This window comes from Rana temporaria, chromosome 2 (assembly GCF_905171775.1).
Source record: "Rana temporaria chromosome 2, aRanTem1.1, whole genome shotgun sequence".
Classification (NCBI taxonomy): Eukaryota; Metazoa; Chordata; class Amphibia; order Anura; family Ranidae; genus Rana; species Rana temporaria.
Genome location: NC_053490.1, coordinates 228136168 through 228161792, shown reverse-complemented (window position 1 = coordinate 228161792; position 25625 = coordinate 228136168). Strand labels below are relative to the sequence as shown.

Genomic DNA, 25625 nt, shown 5'->3' with positions numbered 1-25625 from the left:
TGATTCACTGCAAATATGAAGTCTGCCACTGGAGTTCTGAAATGTGTCAAGGATATGGAATTGCTTTTAGCCATTTAATGAGAGATCTTTCTTACCAAACAAGCGGAGCAAATGTTGTGACCCATATATGTAAGAAGGAGGTGGGGACTGATCACTTTGAGGGTAATTTTCTGGCATTAGTTTCCAAGACAACACCTACGGAAAGAAAGAGCTCATTATGTGATCATAGCAGTGTCTAGATTCTATTAAAATGCATGTTAATACCAGCTTTACATAAAAACAAACAATGTATGTGTTTAGGTTATAAATTCTGAAACCTTTGTTTTGTGTAAAAAGTAAAATCTGTTCATCACAGGTTGAGCGAACGCAGTTGGTGTTGCACATGGCATTTCCAATATGTGGTGAGTTTATGAGTGCACAGTGTACGCTGCAGCAATGAAGAGGACCCGTTTCAGCCTAGGTTCACATTGGCGCGGGTTAGAAATTGTGCGAGTTCAGCTGAACAATTTCTAACCCGGCAATTTGATAGACATCTGTGTGGGTTGCTGCACAGATGTCCATACAAATTGGCCCCCGAAGTTGCCAAAAAGTAGTACAGGAACTACTTTTGGGAATCGGTGGAGCGCCACCAAATCAGCACCGCACCGATTCGGACGGTGCCGCTGCTGGCTATAGCCGCTGATTTGACATGTCAAATTGCATGCAAAAATCATACCATTGTGAACCTATGCTTACTGCGTAATCTGCAGTGCTTACTACAGATGCCAGCTCACCCTGTATATCACAAGGGGTTTACAAACAGCAATACAAAGCAAACGGTACACAAGTGCATTAACATACCACTTATGTATATTAAAGGGTATTTTTAGGACCCCTATATGCAGTAAATTATATTTATCATTACAGACACAAACACACCAAAGTTTAAACAGAGTCCAACGAATTTTTCCCTGGGGCTATAGAAGGTGCAGTGTCCAACCAATCACTTGCCTTTTTGCATGTAAAACAGACCAAATCAGACACCATTAAAGCCACATTCACACCTGCATTAATGATTTTAAAATTCTATAGAAATTATCTGGGAAGGATTAAATGGGTTGTAAAGGTTTGTTTATTTTCTAAATGGGTTCCTTTAAGCTAGGGCATTGTTGGTTCACTTACCTTTTCCTTCCATTTCCCTTCTAAATGTTTTTTTCCCTTTGTCTTTATTTCTCACTTCCTGTTTCTCCTCAGTAAGCTTTCCACCATCATCCGAGTGGTGGTTAGTCAGCCTGAACAGCTTACTGAGGAGGAACAGGAAGTGAGAAATTCAGACAAAGAAAACAAAGAAAAACATTTAGAAGGGAAATTGAAGGAAAAGGTAAGTGAACCAACAATGCACTAGCTTAAAGGAACCTAGTTAGAAAACAAAAAAACCTTTACAACCCCTTTAACCACTTGCCGACCTCCTCATGTAGATATACGTCAGCAGAATGGCACGGACAGGCACATGCACGTACCCGTACGTCCTCTGCTTGACGTGGGTGGGGGTCCGATCGGGACCCCCCCACTACATGCGGCGGTCGGTAAGCCTCGGGGAGCGATCTGGGACGACGGCGCCGCTATTCGTTTATAGCCGCCCCGTCGCGATCGCTCCCCGGAGCTGAAGAACGGGGAGAGCCGTGTGTAAACACGGCTTTCCCGTGCTTCACTATGGCGGCACATCGATCGAGTGATCCCTTTTATTAGGGAGACTCGATCGATGATGTCCGTCCTACAGCCACACCCCCCTACTGTACTAAACACACACTAAGTGAACACTAAATGTTACAGCGCCCCCTGTGTTTAACTCCCAAACTGCAACTGTCATTTTCACAATAAAGAATGAAATTTAAATGCATTTTTTGCTGTGAAAATGAAAATGGTCCCAAAAATGTGTCAAAATTGTCCGAAGTGTCCGCCATAATGTCGCAGTCACGGGAAAAAAAAATAAAAAAAAAAAAAAATAAAAATCGCTGATCGCCGCCATTAGTAGTAAAAAAAAATAAAAATGCAATAAAACTATCCCCCATTTTGTAAACACTATAAATTTTGCGCAAACCAAAAACGATTATTGCGATTTTTTTTACCAAAAATAGGTAGAAGAATACGTATCGGCCTAAACTGAGGGAAAAAAACATTTTATATATGTTTTTGGGGGATATTTATTATAGCAAAAAGTAAAAAATATTGCATTTTTTTCAAAATTGTCGCTCTATTTTTGTTTATAGCGCAAAAAATAAAAACCGCAGAGGTGATCAAATACCACCAAAAGAAAGCTCTATTTGTGGGAAAAAAAGACGCCAATTTTGTTTGGGAGCCACGTCGCACGACCGCGCAATTGTCTGTTACAGCGATGCAGTCCAGAAATGAAAAACCCCTTGGGTCTTTAGGCAGCATATTGGTCCGGGGCTTAAGTGGTTAAATAAACATTTAAAATAGGTCATATAAAATGCCTGCCTGAAAAGGGCTAAGGGCCATTTAAAAAAAAAAAAAAAAAAAAAATTGTGCACACACACACACCTCTTTATCACATAAAAATTACATATTTATAACTCTTTACCCAATTTTTGGCTAAGACTTGCACAAAAACAGGACATAAAACACTACAGTATGCAAAATAAAAAAGGAAGGGTTTACAAAAAAGGGCTAGTGCATTCTTGAGCCAACACGCACTATATGACTCTCATACTCCAGAATTCATTATTATACCTTGGATGAAATCCTCATCTGGCTTTTACTGCCATGGAATTTTAACCCCTGGCACTGAGCAGGCAAACTGAAAATCATGACTCTCTGTGACCAAGTATTCATGTATGTGCAGAGAGTGCCCCTGTCTGGGAGGACGAGAAAGTTGTCAAACCACAACACAAACCATCTTTAGTTTGTACTGGAAGTAGATTTGAATTGGATCAGGTGGAGGTTTATACCAGTTTTACTAGATCAAAATCAACTCTTTAAATATTACAAAAAGGAGTGAAAACAGAACATAATCAAACTTTCCATACTAGTATTTAGGTAGATAACACCAACCCTGTTATGCTGTTTATAATAAAACATTGTTGTCCGTTAGCCAATTAGACCGCTACTATGAGAGCTGCTGCAAGAATGTAAAACAAACAGTAGGGGGTAGCAGAGATTTCCATTCTAACCAAACTGTAACAACTTTTGAAAAGGCAAAGTACAGCAAATTTCAGGATAGAAATAGATTGAAAATCTTGATATAATCTTGTGTCTGCCATCAAGTGCTACCGAAAATTGTACAGATATCAAAGCAAAGCATATATTACAGACTGCATAAATATTTGCATTCAGTTACACTTCACTGAACTTCATCAAGATCTGTTGTATTTTCTGGTCTTTAAAGGGGTTGTAAACGCTTAAAAAAAACAAAAAAACAAACAAACACACATATCCACTGTGCAGTTAATTTTACAAAGAGTGGCCCTGATCTTCTGGGGTCCCCAAATGGCGCTCGCGGCTCCTCCCCACATCGGAAAACCCCCTAGGAGAAGCGCTCTCACTGGTGGTTACTGTGCGGGCGTGCTCCAGAGTCCAGCATTTGCGTCTATATACACACACATGATGCCGGACTTAAGGGGACCCCCACACATCATTGAATTTGATTGACAGCAGCAGAAGCCAATGGCTGTGTTGCTACCAATCAAGAGCCAAGACCATGGCCAGAGAAGGTGTGTGCGTCTCCAGCGTGGGAATGAACGGGATCAGGCGATTTAAACACGAGGGAGGGGTGGGCTGGTTTACAACCCCTTTAAGTTAAAGGGGTTGTAAATTTACATAAGTACAATTCATCCTATAATAAGGCTTACCTTTAGGTACCGTAAATATCTAAACGTGTACCGCTTAGAAGATATTTACAGTATATGCAGCTGATGACATCACCTTCACATGCACTCTGAAGGAAGCACCCATGCCGTTCCTTCTGAGCCCTGTGCTGTGACTGGCAACTCCTGCCCGCATGCGCAGGAGTGACGTCAGGCAGCTTCAACCAGTCACACATGCTCAGACATTCAACTAGGAAAGGGCATTTTCCCCGCATTCTGAAAATTACCCGCCTGCTTATCTCACCAAAATGGTAAAGTGACCTGGGCTCCACTTGCAAAAAGAAAATTTGATCCAAATCAGGGAAACAGAACACAGATCGCACAACTCTTCCTTGCTGGAAGCCAACTATTAGCCATTACATTGGTATATGCCCTCTCTGAGGTTGGCCAAGTACAGTCACAAAATATTGGACTGATTTATTAGAGGCTGAAGTGTGATGGGTACCCAAGTATAAAATGCTGGCACTGTCTGAAAAACACATCTGGCTTAACATTATTAATTATACATAGTACTAGATCGGGGCATAGGCTAAAGTCTATATGAGGGCCTTCTCAACTCAGTGTTGAAGCCTGCATGAAACATACAATGTTACACTTTTTATCTTTAACTGCTTGCCGACCAACTCTGCGCTTGCAGTCACACACAGTCCTGCCTTCTGGCCCAGCTCCTAGCATAAAAGTCACATGTCCCAGCATTGGACCGGTGTTCTGTCCATCATAGGAGCTGGACCAGGAGGCAGGACTGTGTGTGACTGAGTGCCGAGTATAAAAGTAGATCCTGGCTGTGTAATGCAGCACTGGCGGGTCTGCATTAATGGGCAAAGGTGAGGCTGCAGATGGGCACTGATCAGGCTGCAATGGCGAGGATGCATATGCACACTGATCAGACTGCATTGATGAGCACTGACCCTTATTTTGCTTCAAATTTTTTTTTATTTAAAAAAACTTAAAGTTTCTTAAAACTTCACTCCTAAAATTAAGGTGTGTGTTATACGCCAAGAAATACAGAAGTTGCTTTGTATTACAGTTCTGCAGTCCTTTTCACTGAGCTAGGACACAGCAGGGGTGGACAATCCTTTTCCCAAGGGGCCACAGTGCATGTGTACAGCAAGTTTTGTGCAGATAAGCTGTAGTTTCCCAGTGTTTTTGCCATGTTTTCTGAAAGAGCACCAAAGATGCAGCATGCAGAACTTTTGATGCACTTTCAGAAAACATGCCAAAAATATGGGACACAATAGAAAGTCTACGAAAACCGCAGGTACGCCCATACTGCACCCACTATGTGTACCAACCGCAGAGCAGCAGTAGGAAAAGCAGCTTCATTCTGTTGAATATCAATTTTGGACCTGGGAAATAAGCATGTAAACAATGCACAAGATTGTAGTGCAGCATTATACAGCTGAATCAGGCCGTGAGGAAACATAAACACCTCCTTCCTCACTGCCTGTCAAATGCCTTCCGAAAAGCACTGTCAGTGCACAAAAAGATCCCAAGATTGGCGCAGAAGGAATTCCTGCAAATCCTGACCTGGAGTGAACCGGTGCATGGATACTTGGGTTTGCAACATGCAGACGCCAACACAGGAAGAACCAGGTAGCAGAATTGCGTTGGATCTCTCCCAGGTAACGCTCTCCCACCAGAACCAAGCCTATTCACTTTACGGATCAGCTCTTTAGGCTCTCCTTAAGTTCACCACACGGACATCTGTTAGTCAGCAGGCCTCTCTGAGCCCATCAGCTTCCTCAGTGAGGATGCAATTTTCCCAGCATACTTGGCACTCACACTTCCTCTTAGGCTCCAATGGAAAAAGTGGTGCTTTCAGAGTAGAAGCTTCACTATTCGGGTCTATAGAGAAAAATCTGCAGCCCACCAGTCAGAATTACATATTTCTCACCAACAAAAAAAAAAACTGTACTGTAATAAGATACCAGGAAACAATTTCAAAGATAACCACCCTTTAAATGCAGATCCTTCATCTGACTTCAAGGGGACAAACACACACCCTCCGATGGCTTCATAAGCACAGTGTACACAGAAATGGTTCCAAAATGTTATCAGTACAGGCTCATCTAATAGGGTAAACGCTGTCATTTACAAGGTGCAGGGACGGGAAAAAAAAAAAAAGAAGAAGAAAGAATCTGCACTGAAACCTCATTTTAAAAGAGAAGACAAAGACCAAAAAAAAAAAAAAAAAGGGGGAGAAGACTACCGTTAAAATGATTGATTCCATTTAAGGAAAAACAAAAATTACAAGGCTGTTAACAGTTTTACAATACCTCATTGAGTTCATTGTTTCGCCTCCCTTCAAGTCCAGAGAACACTGAACTACCCTCTTTGCTTGGAGTTAATGTAATTGGTGATGATGAACCACTGTGAACAGGTGTTTCTAGAACAAAAAGGCAAGCACACTTTAATGCCAATGTCTTTTTTAAAAGGAGATGGACACCAATTCAAGCATGTGGATGAATATGTGAGAATGCAGCACTACAGGCTATAGTAAAAATAAATACATGGGATTGGCGGGGAATGAGTTAAGCACAGCTTTAATTAAAATAAAAATTAAGTGAAAAATTAAATAAATTAAACTTCCATACTCTTCTCAAAATGCAGGATCAATTTTGGCATTGATGTTGGAGTGTCTGCATGGCGACGTTTTGGTTGTGGAGAAGCACTACTTTCTGACATCCTGTCGCAGCTTGTACTGTGACGTGTTGAACGTCTTAAGGACTGTAAAATATCTGGTTCAGTTCTCCGTCTTTTAGGAGTGGCGGATTCTCCAGTAGTAGCTTGGCTATCTGTGGATTGAGGAGTTGGAGGGTTTAAGAGTGGAGGACTTGGTGATACTTCCTCTTGGTTCCTAAAACGCCCCACACAAAAAACAAGCATTAATATTACTGAGAAAACATTCATCTCCATCTGTCAAAATGTAAAACAGGGAAGTATAGGAAAACAAATAAAAAATAAATAAGCACCTGCTCACGTTTTGATAATGTACCTGTTGCAAGTAGTTACGACTTCTTGTATCGGAAGAAAAAATTTGGATGACGTCACTTTTTTATACTGTGCTTGCTCATAGGGATACAGAAGTACAAGCGGAAGGGTGAAGTCAAAGGTAATTCTTAGACCATCCACCATTTCTTTACAAAGTTCAACACTATAAGAATAAAAGTTATAAAATGTAAGCATAAAAGAATATAATTTTCAAAAGGACTGCAAAGCATTTTAGAATTTTAAAGTTACCTGTGCTAAAAAACAAAACAAAACAAAACCCCACACAATTCAGGATTGCAATAGAACATTTGAGACACTACAGGTTAGAACATGATAGCCTTTGCATACACAAATCCAGAGCTTTTGAAATACATTGTAAAATCCGAAGAACATACAACAGGGCTTACTTTTTCTCTGGTGGAATATAATGTACATTCATGTTGACATTGGAAGTAGTCTGGTGATGCTTTATTCTGTCATTAGCTGAAAAAGCTGCATTAATTGCAAAGTGTTTTACATACGATTCCAGAATGGTTATGATGTTGGTCTGACAAGGCAGTTTCACCAGCTAAAACAGAAGCAAAAATAAATGGATTCAACAAAAATCACAACAAAACGTTAAAAAAAAATTAAATAAAAAAAAATATAGAACTTCAGCCCAAACTATTTTGTTTAGTTTTGTACAGAATTGAAAAGGGGTGGGATCTTTTAGATTTTGATGCCGTATCCCTGTGGAAGATTTCCGCACTACATTGGAGAGCCTTCGCTACAGTTCTACCAATGCAACATTTTTCCAAATGACTGCATGTCTGTTTATCAAAAATCTGGGATCTAAAATGAGGAATACCAAACTGAATACACAAAATATCTAAGAATCTTAGGAGGGGGGACACCACACACACTCTGAGGTCCCAGCTCACTATACTAGTTAAGTGCATATAAAAAAAAAACTTAGAGAGTGTCCACAATAACCTCTTATTAGAAGCCACATCCTCACATTAGCAAGCCTTTAAAAAAAAAGTCTTGTCCGTGAAATAACATACCCGTTTGCGTTTATTTATGTAGTAGCAATCCTCTTCAAGCTTCTTTTTTAACAGTTCAGGAATTTCTATTACAATGCTCTTTTCTTCCATTTCCCGTTTCGAGTGAATTTCATGCTCTTCTTTCTACAAAGACACATGAAGCAAAAAAATGTCATTGCCATAAAAAGCATAGGCCCAGTTGAGCTTACAGACTTCTGTTTCCCACTTGAATTTTAAATGCACTTTAATATAATGCTTTCATTACCAGACTAAAGTGCCCATTTTAGTTCTACCAATCACAAAATAAACTGCATTGCATCACTAGTTTCTCAATCGCAAGCATAGAAATAAAATGACCTACCATTTCTGCTTTTTCTTCAAACTCACTTTCTTCACTTTTTATTTCTACATCAGTCCCTTCATCGCTGTCCTCTGATGAACTACTTAGTGCTAGGAGATAAATACAGTGACTGGTTACCTCAAGTGTTTATCTTATACATACTTTCATCTCTCAGCACTGCACAACAGAACATAAACATTCAGGACTATGCTCTCTGGAAAAGGTTTACTTTTAGCATAAACATTTTTACAAAGAAGAATTTGCACATGAACAAACATAATATGCAGATTATAAATTAGGATCAGCATTATTTGGCACATAAGGCAAATATCTGAAGCTCCAAAAGGTTTCTTAAAATAGAATGTAAAAAAAAAAAAAAGTCACACTACTATTTCTACATTTTTGTTTTAGCCACCCCCCCAATAAAAATGATGACCAGTCTCAGTTGTATTTAGGCCTCAAGCACACTGGACGTCAAAATAACATTATGAAAAAACGGCAATAGCTTTGCAGTGAGTTTAATGTTTTTTGCAACAGCATTTATTAGTGCTTTTCCGAGTTAGCGCGTATTTTTTTTGAAGAAAATGTATTTTCTTTTATTGGATCAAAATATGTTAAAACCGCTGGTGAGCGATGTTTTTTTGTGTATCGGTGTTTGAGCATTTTTACAGCTGAAAACGTTTCTCAGAACCCACTAGAATGCCACTACCCAAAACTGCCGATAACAGCCTATGCGTGCATGCTCACATAGGATAACATGGAGAGTTTAATGACTGTAAAAAAAAATATAAAAAAACACACGCACGCACACACCCGCTGTAAAAAACGTCAAAAAACTTCCAGTGTGCATGAGGTCTAAAGGTTTAACCAAAATGATAAAAATCAAGCTCCGTTATTTCGAAAGGTTAAACATTTTGGGAATTCCAGACAAATTTAAAGGCCAAGTTTACACTTCGGAAAAAAGTGCATGATTTATTTATTTTTCCTAAGGAGTCTCCAAAGCACTGCATCTGCGCTAATTAAAATAAACAAACATATATGCATGCTGTCACGGGGGCAACATGTTGCACCCCAAATACGGGTGTGACATGTAACATGTCTAAGGGTAGAGAAAGCCTTTAAAAAAGGTATATGAGCACCATTAACGAACATCACCCAGTTCAGAAAATACAACCCAGCAACAGATGTTTATTAAATTTTTTCTCTCCAGGAGATTTATCGGAAGGTAGATCTGTGCCCAACTTCATGATAATAATCACTTTGGGGGACCCAAAAAAAAAACTGCACCTTCCAAATGGAAGACCTGCTTCTGACCATGACATTGACTGACACTATACTAGTGATGGTGGTGAACAGCGACATGTAGTGGGCAATCAGGGACTGGCACCGACACTGGCTGGGATGGATGCTAGTTGACACAATCTGACATCACTAGTGACACCAATACAGTGATAATATTGTCACTGTACTAATGGCACTGGCTGGATGACAGGGGTGAGGAGGGAAATTAAAGTGTTCATTGTGCACAGACTTTACTCACAGACTGGCTTTGCTTCCCAAACGGTAAGGCTCCATTCACACCTTGGGGTTCTGCTTTGTGCGCGGAATCGCAGCAATTCTGCCACACCATTGACATACTGCCATTGCGATCCCCGCTATTTTGAATGGCAACAAAATGCGGCGTGATTTTGCCACGATTGTGCCTGACTACTCATGGTAAAAAAAGCGCAAGCAGAATCGTGGAACACCCAAAAGAAGTACAATAACTTCTTTTGGGCGTTCCGATTATGCTAGCATGTTTTAACCACAATTCATCGGGCGCAATCGCAGCAAAATCGTGCCGTGATTTGGTGGCATTCAAAATAACGTATCGCAAGGGCGTCCCACGATTTGCGGTGTGGCAGAATTGCAGCTATTCAACGTCAAAAACGGGATGGAGCGCCAAGGCGTGAATAGAGCCCAAGTAAAATCAAGGACAAAAACAAAAAAAACAAAAAAAAAAATCACCGGGATCGCAGCTGTGAGCCTGACGACAAACACGTGCTGTGCCCAACCATAACATGAGAAGCACGGGGCGCATCCGCACACCTGTAAGTTCCCCCGCGACGTACCTGAACAAAGCCGATGGGCAGCAGTAAAAATGTAACTGCCGGTTAGCAAGTAGTTAAAGTGGTTGTACACCTTGTACAGGCACTTTTCCCCTACAGGTAAGCCTATAAGACCTACCTGTAGGTACTAGAAATATCTCCTAAACCTCTGCGGTTTAGGAGATATTTCGCCAAAGAAGCCAGCGTCGACATAATCAACGCATGCTCACTAAAGAAAGGGTAAGATCCATGCCATTTGTATAGTGCCTGTGCCGTGACCGTCAGATCCTGCACGCATGTGATGTCACGTGACTCCAGCCAATAGCGGAGAGGGAGAGAGACACAGACATAATGGGCTACTAGGCAATGCCTAGTAGCCCATTATGCTTTTACTGCAGGGAACAAAGAGGAAGTAAAACGCATCAGGGTTTACCTCCTCTTTAGTGCACTGCCGCCTGAGGGCCCGAAGATTAAGGGCATACAATATTGCATTTTAGTCTTGTCCTTTGTGTACAGAGATCTCTTTAGATGCTAGGAATTTGATATTCTGTACTGTATATGACGATATAATTAAAGTCTCAATTTTAGGTTGAGGAACATTATTCAACAACTTTTAGATGCAGCTTCCCCCCCCCCCCCCCCCCCCCGGTCAACCTCTGCCTGTCTTCACTTAAGACACCTACTCTCTAAAGTGCTCTTTATACCCAATCATGTTACTGACCTGTTTGTCAATTAACCCAATTTAGTTTCAAAGTGTCCTTTTAGCTCTTCCTTGTTAGCATCACTTTTTTTGTCAGCCATTTGTTGCCCTGTCCTTTAATGAGAGGTGCTGCTGCCATAAAATTCAAAGTTATTCATCTATGGTCAGCTTAAAAATATATGTCACAACCACAGTATCACACTTACAATTCTCATCATTTTCTTCTTTTTCATTAGCAGGAAAACTTTTTAAAACAGAGTCCACCCCAGGCAATCTGCACCGCCTCTTCTTTCTTCCCTTCCTTCTCCTATGAAAAAAATAGGTTTTTAGTACAAACACCAAATAAAATTACTGGCAACAATAAAAAAGTTCAGAAGCGTTATTTATGAAAATCTATACATTGGATTAGCATGTATAAATTGCCTGCCAACTGATAATCGATTTTTCTAAAGGAATAACCAACACAGTAACGAACATACATATATAGAACGCCTGTAGTTAAAAGGTCTTTGCAGTGTCACTTTGGTATGAAAGGAAAAATAAAAAGTTGTCTGAAGCTTCTCCCAGGTCATGGCATAACAGTAGCTAAACACATTCAACTGGACTTGTTCTGTAATGCTGATGCTTCACGGCTTACCCCAGTCACTTCTTCGGGGTGTCATAAGATACCCTAACAAATATATCCACAAAAAGGTAGCACAGACACCTTAATCCAATTGCAATGTGTCAAGGCAGATGTCAAATGTCCAAGAACAGGATAGGAGTTGTAAAAATGTGCAGAACCACTGTAGTCTGATAATACAGTGCAAACTTCCTAACACCAAGGGATGGGAAGAGAGCAATAAAATTACTCTACTTGCATGTTGAAGTCTACATGCAACCCACCAATACAGACCAGCCTTTTGACTTCCACCACCTACTGGAACACAGACAAGGAGTTATAGGGACTCCGAAACAGGTTGAGATGATAAATAGTGTAAATACCAAGACAGACCTCCCATGGCATTGAAAGTTGGTGGCTGCCCAGACTGGGCTCTCAATAAAACCTCCACAAGGTAAAGCAAAAATACAGGACCACTGTAGAACAGTAATAGTCATAATAATGCATCACTGAGTAGACAAAACCACACAAATTTAGGAGGGCAAATGCTACAGGTAAGCACCTTAAGAAACCCCCCCCCCCACACACCAATTTTGAACAGGACAAGGAGTTTGAAAGAGGCCATTCACAACAAACAGGACAACCATCCTTGAACAGGGGTAAGGGCCTTCAACACCATCTGTCTTCCATCTATAATACCGTTTTAACATCTCTAGCCCAGCAATTTGACAACAGTTCAGACCTTCGGCCAACTAAATTGAAGGGCTAGCTATGAAGCCCTTCTGACACCAATGGATGGGATTAGGTTAATAGAACATGGTGGTTCTACAACTTTTATACTACACGCCTTTTTTACGAACTGCCATGGAATAAGGTGACCAACTTTGAGTGCAACGACTAATAGAAAACTGACTGTAGCAATCTGGAAGATTTGTTACTATACGTAGAAAATATTTGCAAATCACTGCAGATAAACTGAAACCCCAAAAAAAAAAGCCAGCTGCCCACAGCAACCAATAGGGTTTTCCCTTTTAAAATTAACCAATCGGGTGGTTAAAGGCAAAAGCTGAATTTCCTTGCCCTATGTCAAACCTCCAACCTAGAAACAAGGCTAAGCAACTCAACTATGCATGAAATCATAAAAACTGAGGGTGCAGAAAATATTTGGCTCTAGCAAGAGGCAGTTTGTTCGCAATGGGTTGGAGAGTGGTACAATGGGTGTCTGCAGGCAAGCATAGGGGAGGTTCCTTGTACAAGATGATCCACAACCTCTCACTATACCTCACTGATATCTATGTTGGTATAGTCCTAAGTGTATGAAGTCTGAAAGAGAAACATAGCACCCTGGCATGAAAATGTTGTTTTTCCTTCAGGTGAACAGCAGAAAGTGGATTTTTTTTTTTCCCTCATCCCATACCAAGATTCCTCCCGTTAAGGACATCAGGCGGTGAGATTTTGTGCCTCCTTGCCTGTTAATGTATGCTACTGTGGCATTGTCTGTTAAAATCTATACATACCTTTTCTTGATTTGAAGGTAGAATCACCTTTCTTTTCTAGCAACTATGGATTTCCATTCTATATTGATAGAACATTTTGCAGGGGTCTTGAGTGCAGTTGTGCCCAAAGCATTGCTCTTATGGCCAACATAATCAAGGCCAGTACACTCATTTCTCAGAGGGAAGCCTTTGTCGTGAGTTGAAGTTTCAATACAGCCTCTACTAGCATTTTGTAAAAGTGCTAAAAGACAGATTAAAATGCAGTGCCGTGTACTGGAGAAGCAAAATCCCCTTCAGATTCCTAACCAAAAATCTCAAACACCTGGTATTTTATCTGCATGGGAATGTGTGGACACGCTTCTTTGGAGGTACACGTTGGCCATAAACGCATTTGGCAACAACAAACCCCTCAGAAATTTAGAATTGTACAAAAAAATAAAAAAAAATTCCCTGAGGGTTTCATTCTAAAGAAGAGGTGAGAACCTACACAATTTAGGAGATACATGCAGAAAGGGATGTGCCATAGACAACGGCGCAGGCGAACTGACCGTGCAAGGCTTGTCGCCTGTAGATGCCAGGAATAATGCCGGAATTCTGCGCATTCGCAGGTATCTGCCAGTCCAGTCCAATTCCGCACGAATGCGCAGGAGTGACGTCATCGCCGGCCAATCACAGCGCCGGAACAACGATAACAGGAAGAAAGCTCCGTGGGGGACTTCGTTCTCAGGTAAGTGCACATCATACTAGCTCATTATGCCTTTCTCTTGCAGGTTTTTTTTTATAGTAACGGTTTACTTCCACTTTAAACTTCTCTTGGCATTTGTAGAGTTTCTAGTTCTGACCCAAAGAGGTTACCTGTAAACATAATACCACAGGGTCTAGCTTGCAAGACTGTCCTCTGGCAGCGTGTGGGAAGCCACCCCTGCCGGAAGAACACAATGATTATTGCTAGCTAAAGTCGCTAGCAATAAATCGCATGCTAGAAATCTGACATGATGGTACCAAAGGATTAATGGATCAACTTGGGTAGAATCAGTCTGCCATGGATGGTTGGCATTTTGGCCAGTCCCTGCTTAACAGTGACTACTAAAATTGAAACTAAAATGTATCCCCCTGTAAAAATTAAAACAAAACAACATGCTGAAGAGCAGGCACTACTTGCACATACATAATGATGTCGCTTTAAATAAAGATAAGCTTCCACTATTCCCAGTGCCAATCTGGACCCCATCATTTAATTGTCAAATGCCAGAGGCTAGGGGCAGTAAAGGCATTTCACAGCTGAATGATAGGTAAAATCAACCATGAGATACATTTTACGCCTTGTTGAAGAACAGGTACCTGATGTCACAAGCTGCAGAGCCACACTATAATCAGAGATTTATTAGACAAGGTCAGCGTCACATACGGTAAAGCTTTCAGCAGGATATCCACTCTTCCTACTACCATGGAATGCATGGAGAAGCAAGAATATAAGAAACAGTTCTGATCAGCAGAAAGTCAAGGTAAGAAAGGAATGTTAAGAATTACAACCACAGTGATGGGGACCAGAACTGGGATCCCTGTGGGGAGATATCCCGATGTAACTTTGCCACGCTACCCAGGCAGAAAGAGGATACTTTCCAGATCAAGCAATACATCTTAAAACCTATTTCAAATCTGGTCATGGGGGGGGGGGGGGGGGGGGGAGTATATCTAGCTCCTTGTTAGAATTTCACTTTAATGCAAGCACATGCAATCCAAAATCAACAGAAGGCTTAAGAAAAATTAAAATACAGCACAAAAAAAAAAAAAAAGGTTAGACACGAGTATGGAAATGTAGCAAGCTGCTAGCGTCTACCTAAAGCGAATCCTTACATGCGAGCTACGGCTTTCCTTGCCAGCTTTCGTTGTAATCGCCGATTTTCATCAGTGTCACGAAGAACATGGTCTTCTGCTGCCCATCTATCCCAGCTGGAAAATAAAAGTGAAAAGGGAAGCTAAAACAAAATACTTTGCACCAACAGAAATGTTATGCAAGCTCAAAACGAATAACTAACATGTAACTGGTTCATTCATGCCTTTGAACATACCGTACTTAAATTTTCATGCTCATAAACAATATGCAAAGTGGTTGGGGGGAAGCTTTAGAAAAAGCAAAGATGTTTTTATTACAAATTATGTGAGCAGACTGCAGTTCCAACGTTGAAACGCTTTGTATTTTGTTAATGTTTCTAGTAGTTCCCTACTCTTATTTAGTGATCAGCAGCATCACTTAGCAGGATAACCCAATAAAAGTATTTTAATTCTTACTTGCAGAATTTCTTTCCATAAAGGATATTTATTTTTATTTGCTTACAACATGCCTTTGAACTATATAGCATATTTGAATTCTTTAAGGCTCGATTCACACCTATGCCTGTTGCTTTTGCAGTGCTTTTTGTAGTGCTTGCTGCGTTTTTTGATGTGCGTTTTTACAGCGATTTGCGTTTGTTTGCCATCAATTTACATTTTTTTACATTTCCTTTAACAACCAGCTATAAACAGGTTAAAAAATAAATAAAAAACGCGGCAAAATCGCGGTACTTGCCTTTTGGATGCGGGTCCATTGAATTCTATTACATGCAAAATGCTGCTTTTTGCGGGGAAAAAAGGTTCCCGACCCTTTCCAAAAATGCAGAGGCACAAAAAAGCATTTAATGTGAACATGTTCCATAGGAACCCATGTTAAAACATTTCCCGGCTTTTCTGCAAAACGCAAAATGCACCAAAAACGCATTAGTGTGAATGGAGCCCAAGAGCCAATTCCCCAGCACAACCCCATCCTCTTTTGCAAGTACCTTACGACTGTGGGTTGGCCTAGCTTTCTTCATTCCTCCCCTCACCTCCCTACATAACCATGCGGACAGGAGGAGCAAAAGGGGAATACAACAGGATCTCATTTCAATGAGGGCTTCAAGTCCACAGGGGCTGCTGACATCACATCCAAGATAATGATGCCCAGCAGGAGTCGTAGGGCTTTTTGGATGTCTATACATGGGGAGGCTTTTACATGCAAATAACATTCACAACATACAATAATTGCACATAAATTCATATGGGAAGAATGCTGTAGAAATTAGTTCTCTAGCAACAGGGTCTCTTAAAAAAATAAATTTAATAATGAGAACTTTTGGGAAATTAGGTGCCTTACCTTGTAATGATGGGCTTACATGTTGTGGCTGCATTTTGTAGTGTCGTGGCTAACTAATACCCCTATGTCCCTTTCTTTTTTTTTCCACCTAGCATGTCCCAATTTACTAAATAACAGGCAACTTATTACAGTTCATGCAGCTTTCAATCCATGCCTTGCATCAGAAATGCGGGAGTGCTAAACACATTCTTCCACCATGGTGATCTCTCTGAATGCTTTGCTAAATTGACAGATCCAGAGACAGGAAGTGCCAGTTCTTAGACTACAGTCAGAGGTCATGCATTAACTTGTGTAGTGCCACGCAGAATACCTCATGTTTGAACACAAACTAACATTTCTGACAAAGGAACGTGAAGACTTAACCTACTACAGGCTGTGCATAGAGGGTGAGAAATTACACCATGAAACTACATGATCAGTGCACATCTTATTCAGATAAAAAAGATGTGGTGCAGGTAGGATGGTTTATAATGTGTTTATAATTGCTGGTTAGCTACTCAGGACCAGATCAACAATAGTTTGTGATGTTGTCTTCACAACATGGTAACAAAAACACATTTTTCTGTCTCAACACATATTTTCAAAAAACATTTACAGTGTGTGTCCCAAAATACTAAATGCAGTGCATCTTGAGCATGAGATAAAACCTACCTTCGATTCCAACCATTAAAGTGGATCAGATACTCAGGATCTTTTCTGCCCTTGTCATCTTTGCCAACGACAACATCAACAACCTGAACAAAATCATACAGACAAAAAAAAATAAAAGAAATCTGTTAAAAACTCATACATTGGTGCGGCATTGGCTTTCATGAAAGCCCACAAATGGATAGCTGTCATTTTACTGGTATTTTCAGGTAATTGCAATCTGCTTGATGGACAAAGTTAAACAGCTAAAAATAGTCCCCCATTCAGCACCTTAATTAAAGATTATGTGAACCCTCAACTCATAAAAACAACCCATTCATTTTAAAAAAGAAATAAAAAAGACAAACATCTGTTCATGTAAACATCACATTATAATTACCTAGATTTAAAAAATAATAATTGATAAGTGATCATATGCTGTACACCAGGGCTCAAAATTTCAAGCCCTGAGCTACTAGCCAGGCCTCAAGAGGTACTCGCCACCAGTTGCCCCACCTAATTCATACACTGCTCCACACCTAATTGGGCCCCTAAACACGCCCTCGTAGATTATCTCATGGAATGACACAGTTAAATGTTTTATGCAGAATCAAGTTACACAATTAAATATTACCAAAAACAACTTTAACAAAATGGGACAGGGCACTGGGGGCAGACCAGAGGGACAGGGCACTAGAACTGGGTCTCTTCCCCATTCTCTTGCTGTCTCCTCTGCAACTCCCATCCATCCATCCTCTCCCATTCATCTCATCATCAGGAGCCTGTGTGTGCGGCTCCACGCTTGCATGTCCCCACTTCCCCCTTTTATTCAGGCTGGCGGAGAGGAGCTGCAGCACAGCGGGAGGGAGTACAATCCAGTGCCGGGATCCACACAACTGCACAGCCGTTGACACCATAGTACAGCGCACACTGACAGCGCACAGCACAAATTGAGACCAGTCTGTTCACAGTGCTCAGGCACTTGGACACTTACATAGAGCACAAGGAGAAGAAACCTCCACAAACTAGAAGGCTGCCGCTCTCATGTCAGGGCAACTTTCAGTGAGCGCTGCACTGCCTACCTGGGATACCCGGAGTGGTAATTTTCGCAATCCTCGCAATCCACCCGACTCATTACTTCCTGCTCCCTTCTCTCCAGCTACATTGGTCGGGGCCCGGGGGAGGGGGGCAGGCTCAGAGAGGTCATACTGTTGGGTCCAATGGCTTAATGAGAATCGTAAGGAGAGCACCTGTGTACTGCTCTGCCTGTGTGCGGCTCACCAGACTACTTTTCCCGAGCATGCACCTTTCCTCTTCGGCCGCCAATCGCATCGGGGCTCTAAGTGTAGGCACAGATTGAAGGGACATTGGTCATGCAGCCCTGTCATCACTCGCCCCCAGCTTAAATCCACTCGCCAAATGCTAGCAGGCGAGTGGAAATTTTGAGGGCTGCTGTACACTGATCACTACAGTGAATGGCTGTGCTGGAGGAGCTTGTCAGCACAAATCTGATCACTGGAGGACAGGCAGGCTGTTCATCACAGCCAGAAAACTGACCATGCTGGGATGAATGTGTATAGCGTGGTCAGTTTTTATTAGAAAAGCAGAGGGACAAGCAGGAATATCAGGGATTTCCCACAAAAGAAGCAATACAACAGGATACTTTTACAAGTACATAATACAGCAGGTACATATCAAGAATAAGAAATATTGACATATTCTTTAACACCCGTTTGCACATACGACAAGCCCTACCTATTTTTAAAACCAAGCATCTATTGTCAACAAATTGACTAAAATATGCTCATTCCAGATTATACAATTGGGTACTAATATTTGGAGCAAGACCATGCAAATGGTAAATTATAGCGATACATTTATAAAAAACCATATGTACAAGTAAAAAAAGAAGGAGATCTGTTCCAGAACAATTTACAGCTGATACAATCCTTCGGGACCACCTTCTCCAATTTACTGCAACATGGCATTATAAAGGTGAAAAGAGCAATATTGATTGAGTTTATATTTGCTAATAGGCATGGGCTATTATAGGTTACAATGCATTATACACACTTACAAAAATCTAAATAAATGTAATTTCATTTATGCCTAGGCACTTCAGAAAGGCCCCTTATACATGGAGGGGGGGGAGCTATGTTGGGTCCGCCTGCTCATTGGGGGATCTCTATGCAGATCCCCGCTGAGCAGGTGGATAACCGGTCTGTGTCCGCTCTGCTTGTGCAGAGCCGACACAGCCCGCTCTCCTCTATGGATGGTCAGATGTAAAATTGCTCATCTGTCCGTTTACACTCGATTTCTAACCAATTTGATCCACAAAACAGAAACTGTCTTTTTTTAGTGGGTCGGATGTCGGTAGGTGTCAGCGGTCACGTCCGTTTACATCTGTGGCTCCATAGAGGTGACTGGAGGGACCGATTGAATCCGCCTAAAAAAACTGACAGGTGGACCCAATAGGCCTGCTCGTGTGAAAAAGGCCCTAATGGGTAAAGAAAGAAGCCACGTTTTATTAGTAGCTATGGGTAAGACCATGCGGTCAATAAATGAGTAGAGCATGTTCACTGAGCTTAGTAAAAAGGGTGAAGCTGTGTTCACTTCAGTCATAAGCAAAAAAAAAAAAAAAAACACTTGTTTCCCCCCCTTTTAAAAGGATAAGTTCACATTCTAAAAAAAATTTTTTACAGGTAAATATATGTGCATTTATGAAGCACACTAGCACATTATAGCTTTACCTTGCAGGTTGCAAACACACACAGACTTCCGCTTTAAGTACATATCTGATCAAATGCAAAATCTGCATAGTGACCCGGTCTACAGGACTGGGACACTACATTTTGCGTTCCTTCAGAGTGCATGTGCTGGTGACATCATCAGCTGCATGTACATTAAATACCTCCTAAACGGTGCTCATTTAGGGGATATTTACAGTGTTATAGGCAAGCCTTATTATATAAGCAAAAGTCAGATGAGAGTTCACGCCCACCAAAATTCCAGCCATTTCTATGTTTATTAAAAGTCAGCAACTACAAAAAGTACACTCGCCCAAAAATCCCCCCACCCCGAAAAAAATTGCATGCCAGATGTGGCAAAGCAGAAGTTCCACTTTACTGCCGATTCACACTGCAGTGTTGTCCCGACATCGGATGCGATCCGCACGGCTGTACAAATCACATGCGATCGCTATGAGATGCAATTCAGCCTTACAGATCGTATGACTGAATTTGCATCGCATTCGGACCAAACTCGCACAGGACCCTTTTTTGGTCTGCAGCAGAATAGGATCGCATGGGTGTGCACACCCAGGGCTCAAACTTTTAAGTCCTGAGCTACTAGCCAGGTCTTATGGGTTACTCGCTACCAGTTGTCTGGCCCAACCCCTACCTGCCCCAAGTTCGCCCCTAAACACACCCTCATAAATGATCTAATGAAATGACACGTTAATATTTTTATAACTTAATCCTGCATAAAACATTTACAACAACTTTATCCGTGCCCACCAGTGCAGCCTACCTGTGCAGGAGAGAGAGGAGAGTCGCCGGCCAGACAGATGATCAGAGCACAGGGTTACATAACAGCTTTTATTTCAATAGCTGTATATTCCCCGCCGTGCACTGTCAAATACAGCCCCTCCCCTTGTACGGGGACCTTTGATAGAACGATCATCTGTCCCAGGATTAGACAGGTGATCCATCCATCAAAGTGCCCAGACAAAGAGGGGCTGTATGTGATGGCGTGCGGCAGGGAACACACAGCTAATGAAAGCAGTTATGTACCCTGTGCTCTGATCATCTGGGCAGCGGCTCTCCTCTCTCTCCGATCGCTGGAAGAACAGCCCCCATACAACCCGTCTGCGGGGGCGGTGCTCGTCCTGCTCCCAGGCAGCCATAGCTCACCAGCCCTCAAAATCCACTTGCAAAATGCGAGCAGAATTTTTGAGAGGTGTTTACACACACGTGATGCGATCCAAATCTGCAGTCCGCATTGCAATATCCAAACTGATTTGGGGGTGTCATTAACTTTCAATTGACACTCCCAGCAGTTCACATAGAGCAGTGTGAACTGCCGCCCCGGAGACATGCGATGCGGGAACCTGCAGTGTATACGCAGGGTTCCCACATCGCTGCAGTGTGATCCGGCACTCAGTGTTTTTGACTTTGAATAAGGACACTTACCTGTCCAGCGAGCCCGCGATATTGCCCAACAACCCCCCCATCCCCCCCCCCCTCCGTGGCCGAGCCGTCCATCTGCTTGGGTGCCGCCGCCATTGTAACTAAGGGAAACCAGCAGTGGAGGCTCAACAGCCAGTTCCCTATTGCACGAATCGCGCGACAAAGTATCGATACATAACCATCGGTATGCCTACTTGCCGATAAAAACGTTATTGATGCCAACCTACTATAAACATTTATTTTAGTCATACTTCCCATTTAAATCCCAAATGCAGGAAAGGTAAAAACCCTCCCTTGCAACAGGGCTTCTTCTACAATGTAAGGGTTGAATGCTGAAAAGGAGATTATTCTTACCAGATCCACTAGTGTCCCGACATCCAATGCATGGCTAGGAGCCCTGCATTGGTCTTGATAGCAGACCTTAGATCAGCTTATCATGAAGGAGAAAAGACTAGCAGCATGGCAGATTCTGTAGGAGTGGAGGATCAGGGAAGGAATAGTGCTTTCCCAGGTCCCCATAGCAATGCAGGGACATCCCCACTGCAACTTTTTGAGATGCGAATGAGGGACACCTATCCGAAAAAGTATGCAAGCATAGGACGCACCCCTTGCCACAGCCCCTTAACCAGTTGCCGCAGTTTTACAGCGGCAGGTCGGCTCGGCTGCACAAAATCACGTAATATTAGGTGATTTCGCATTTCAGCCACTAGGGGCGCGCATGCGCAATCTCCGCCGGGCACCCGCGATTGCTCGTTACAGAGCGAGAACCGGGAGATGTGTGTGTAAACACACAGCTCCCGGTCCTGTCAGGGGGAGAAATGACTGATCGCATGTTCATACAATGTATAAACAGTGATCTGTCATTTCCCCATGTGAGTCCCCCCCCTTCAGTTAGAACACACCCAGGGAACATAATTAACACCTTCCTCTCCCCCTAGTGTTAACCTCTTCCCTGCCAGTGACATTATTACAGTAATCAATGCATTTTTATAGCACTGATCGCTATAAAAATGCCAATGGTCCCATAATGTCGCAGTACTGATAAAAGTCGATGATCGCCGCCATTACTAGTAAAAAAAAAAATATTAATAAAAATGCCATAAAACTATCCCCTATTTTGTAGATGCTATAACTTTTGCGCAAACCAATCAAAATGCTTATTGCGATTTTTACCAAAAATATGTAGAAGAATACGTATTGGCCTAAACTGAGGAAAAATAAATTGTTTTTATATATATATATTTTTGGGGGATGTTTATTATAGCAAAAAGTAAAAATATATTCATTTTTTTTCAAAATTGTCGCTCTATTTTTGTTTATAGCGCAAAAAATAAAAACCGCAGAGGTGATCAAATACCACCAAAAGAAAGCTCTATGTGTGAAAAAAAAAAAAAAAAGGACGCCAATTTTGTTTGGGACGCACAACAGCGCAATTGTCAGTTAAAGCGACGCAGTGCCGAATCGCAAAAAGTGGCCCGGTCATTGACCAGCAGAATGGTCCGGGGCTGAAGTGGTTAAAGGAGAATTGTACAAAAAACACACAAGATTAGAAGGGCTTTTTTGTCGCCACTACTATTCCTTTATATTGGAATTTACAAATCAGATGAAAGGTTTAGCACTGGGAAACACTTTTTGATAGCTAAAAAGTGCATTTTATACACATCTATATAGATCAAACCAAAATGAGGGACACAAGGGAGGAACTAGGGACATTGCCCCAAATTAGAGACAGTCCCTGGAAATCAGGGACAGGTGGGAGGTATGGCTATACACTGGTCTCAGTGATCCTAATAGGGACTGCTGTCAGCACATAACACAGCATGCCTCATCACACCAAAGCATGCTACATCTCACACACACAAGGACGTAGTACAGACATGTATGACAACAACACATGAGCCCCTGTCAGCAGCTGCAGGGTGAGTACAATGGCAGCCCCGTATTATACACAGCTGCCTTCCCCCGCCCCCTCTCCCACAGCGCACCTTGGCATCGTACAAGACTTTAGCCTTGGTAGGGTCTGGTTCAAAGCACAGCACTTTCTCCCCCTTCTGGAATTTAAATTTCATTCCCCGCGAGTTCATTTGTTCATCATGGCAAATAGCAGGAAACGAAACTCCCGCAGCGGCCCGAGCGCTGCGTAGAGCATGAGAAAAGAGGAAGACACAGCAAACACACACATATCCGCACCCCCGCCCCTTCCCGCGATACTAACCAATTAAACTACAACTTCCAGGTAAAGCTGCCAATGGCTCCAATCATATTACAGTGAAGGAGGAGCTACTATTAGAAGCAGCGAATAGAAAACGGAAGGCGTGTTCAATGTTGTTATTAGCGAGGAAGGCTACGTCTAAGCACGTGATCATGATCCTGTGTTACGTTGGAAGCTGACCTCTGAACCCCTCCTGCTGACTGCGCGGGGAAGCCCTATTTGTTGTGGGCAAGTGCCCTGAAACCAGCTGCCGTAGAATAGATCTCTTACTATACTAAGTATAATCCCAAGACTGGAATGCAGGTAGAGGGGGACTGAATACAGAGAATGTAAATTAGTTGGATATGGATTGTTGCACAGAAATCCTGACAATAAAAACTGGTGTAATGATTTCGCAATAAATACAAGCATAGTTAGTTGCCAACATTGAAAAAAATGTATAGGGACACTTTTTTGTCCCCAGCAGGGTCCCTTCTTACATCAGCTGTGCCCAGCAGAGTCCCTCCTTACACCAGGTGTCCCCAGCAGGGTCCCTACTTACACCAGGTGTCCCCAGCAGGGTCCCTCCTTACATCAGGTGTCCCCAGCAGGGTCCCTCCTTACATCGGGGTTCCGCAGCAGGGTCTCTCCATACATCCGTTATCCCAAGCAGAGTCCCTCCTTACATCAGGTGTCCCCAGCAGAGTCATTCCTTACACCAGCTGTCCCCAGCAGAGTCCCTCCTTACATCAGGTGTCCCCAGCATAGTCCTTCCTTATACCAGCTGTCCCCAGCAGAGTCCCTCCTTACATCAGGTGTCCCCAGCATAGTCCTTCCTTATACCAGCTGTCCCCAGCAGGGTCCCTTCTTACATCAGCTGTGCCCAGCAGAGTCCCTCCTTACACCAGGTGTCCCCAGCAGGGTCCCTCCTTACATCAGGTGTCCCCAGCAGGGTCCCTCCTTACATCAGGGTTCCCCAGCAGGGTCTCTTTACATCCGTTATCCCCAGCAGAGTCCCTTCTTACATCAGGTGTCCCCAGCAGAGTCATTCCTTACACCAGCTGTCCCCAGCAGAGTCCCTCCTTACATCAGGTGTCCCCAGCATAGTCCTTCCTTATACCAGCTGTCCCCAGCAGAGTCCCTCCTTACATCAGGTGTCCCTAGCAGAGTCCCTTCTTACGCCAGGTGTCCCCAGCAGAGTCCCTCCTTACACCAGATGACCCCAGCAGTGTGCCTCCTTACATCAGGTGTCATCAGCATAGTCCTTCCTTATACCAGCTGTCCCCAGCAGAGCCCCTCCTTACATCAGGTGTCCCTAGCAGAGTCCCTTCTTACACCAGGTGTCCCCAGCAGAGTCCCTCCTTACACCAGATGACCCCAGCAGTGTGCCTCCTTACATCAGGTGTCCCCAGCAGAGTCCTTCCTTACACCAGGTGTCCCCAGCAGAGTCCCTCCTTACATCAGGTGTCCCTAGCAGAGTCCCTTCTTACATCAGCTGTCCCCAGCGTAGTCCCTCCTTACATCAGGTGTCCCCAGCAGAGTCCCCCCTTACATCAGGTGTCCCCAGCAGAGTCCCTCCTTACACCAGCTGTCCCCAGCAGAGTCCCTCCTTACATCAGGTGTCCCCAGCAGAGTCCTTCCTTACACCAGCTGTCCCAAGCAGAGTCCCTCCTTACATCAGAGCTCCCTGAACGTGAAAGAGAGGAGCCTGGGAGAGGTATAAACCCCGAACAGGACTTTCCCAGGCTCTCTCTGGGACGCTCTGCTATAATGGTCAGTTTTCAACCATGAACCATATCCACAATAAACATGTGCATCCCATTCCACCACTGCTCTCCTCTTCATCCCCTTACATTACTGCTCACCTCAGCATCCCCTTACATTACTGCTCACCTCTTTATCCCCTTCCATCACTTCCCACCTCTTCCCTCCCTTGCCATCAGTGCTCTCCTCTGCATCCCCCTCCATCACAGCACACCTCTACATTTTCCTTGTCTCGCTAGAATGCTGAGACTGCCATCAATCAAGGCAGCTGGTGGCTCCAGACTTGGGAAGTCAGGATGACGCGGTGCCTCGACTGATTTCTGTGACGTCAGTGGAGAGCGGACTTCAGAATGCTCTTCGCTGAAAACGGGTCACAGGAGTGCAAAACGAATGTGACCTAGAGGAGAAGCCCAGGCTAAAAAGCTCAGGCTGGACTTCTCCTTTAACAATTGATTTGAGAGACCTCCCATACAGTAGCTTGGAGAGCTGGAAAAAGGGACCAGACACAACCATCATAAGAGAAAATCTTTGACTGATACTAATAATAACGGTTATTCAGGAATAATGCCATCTTATATATGGAA

The 25625-nt window shown here is 42.8% G+C and overlaps 1 protein-coding gene across 2 annotated transcripts in view; it reads right to left on the bottom strand.

The window, feature by feature from the left end:
* Positions 1-23280, bottom strand: part of MSL3 (MSL complex subunit 3) — a 28420-nt gene extending 5140 nt beyond the window's left edge. Inside the window, exons 1-11 of one of the 2 annotated variants that reach the window (XM_040336510.1) lie at positions 23072-23280; positions 16924-17006; positions 14958-15053; positions 11210-11310; positions 8238-8326; positions 7898-8020; positions 7262-7422; positions 6859-7017; positions 6458-6720; positions 6140-6249; positions 96-195 (exon numbers count right to left, since the gene is read on the bottom strand). In XM_040336510.1, coding sequence (XP_040192444.1) covers positions 96-195; positions 6140-6249; positions 6458-6720; positions 6859-7017; positions 7262-7422; positions 7898-8020; positions 8238-8326; positions 11210-11310; positions 14958-15053; positions 16924-17006; positions 23072-23170 — 1384 coding nt within the window. In that variant the 5' untranslated portion in view covers positions 23171-23280. Of the gene's footprint in view, positions 1-95; positions 196-6139; positions 6250-6457; positions 6721-6843; positions 7018-7261; positions 7423-7897; positions 8021-8237; positions 8327-11209; positions 11311-14957; positions 15054-16923; positions 17007-23071 lie in introns of both variants that reach the window. The other variant, XM_040336509.1, reaches the window with a different exon arrangement.
* Positions 23281-25625: the final 2345 nt, after the last annotated feature.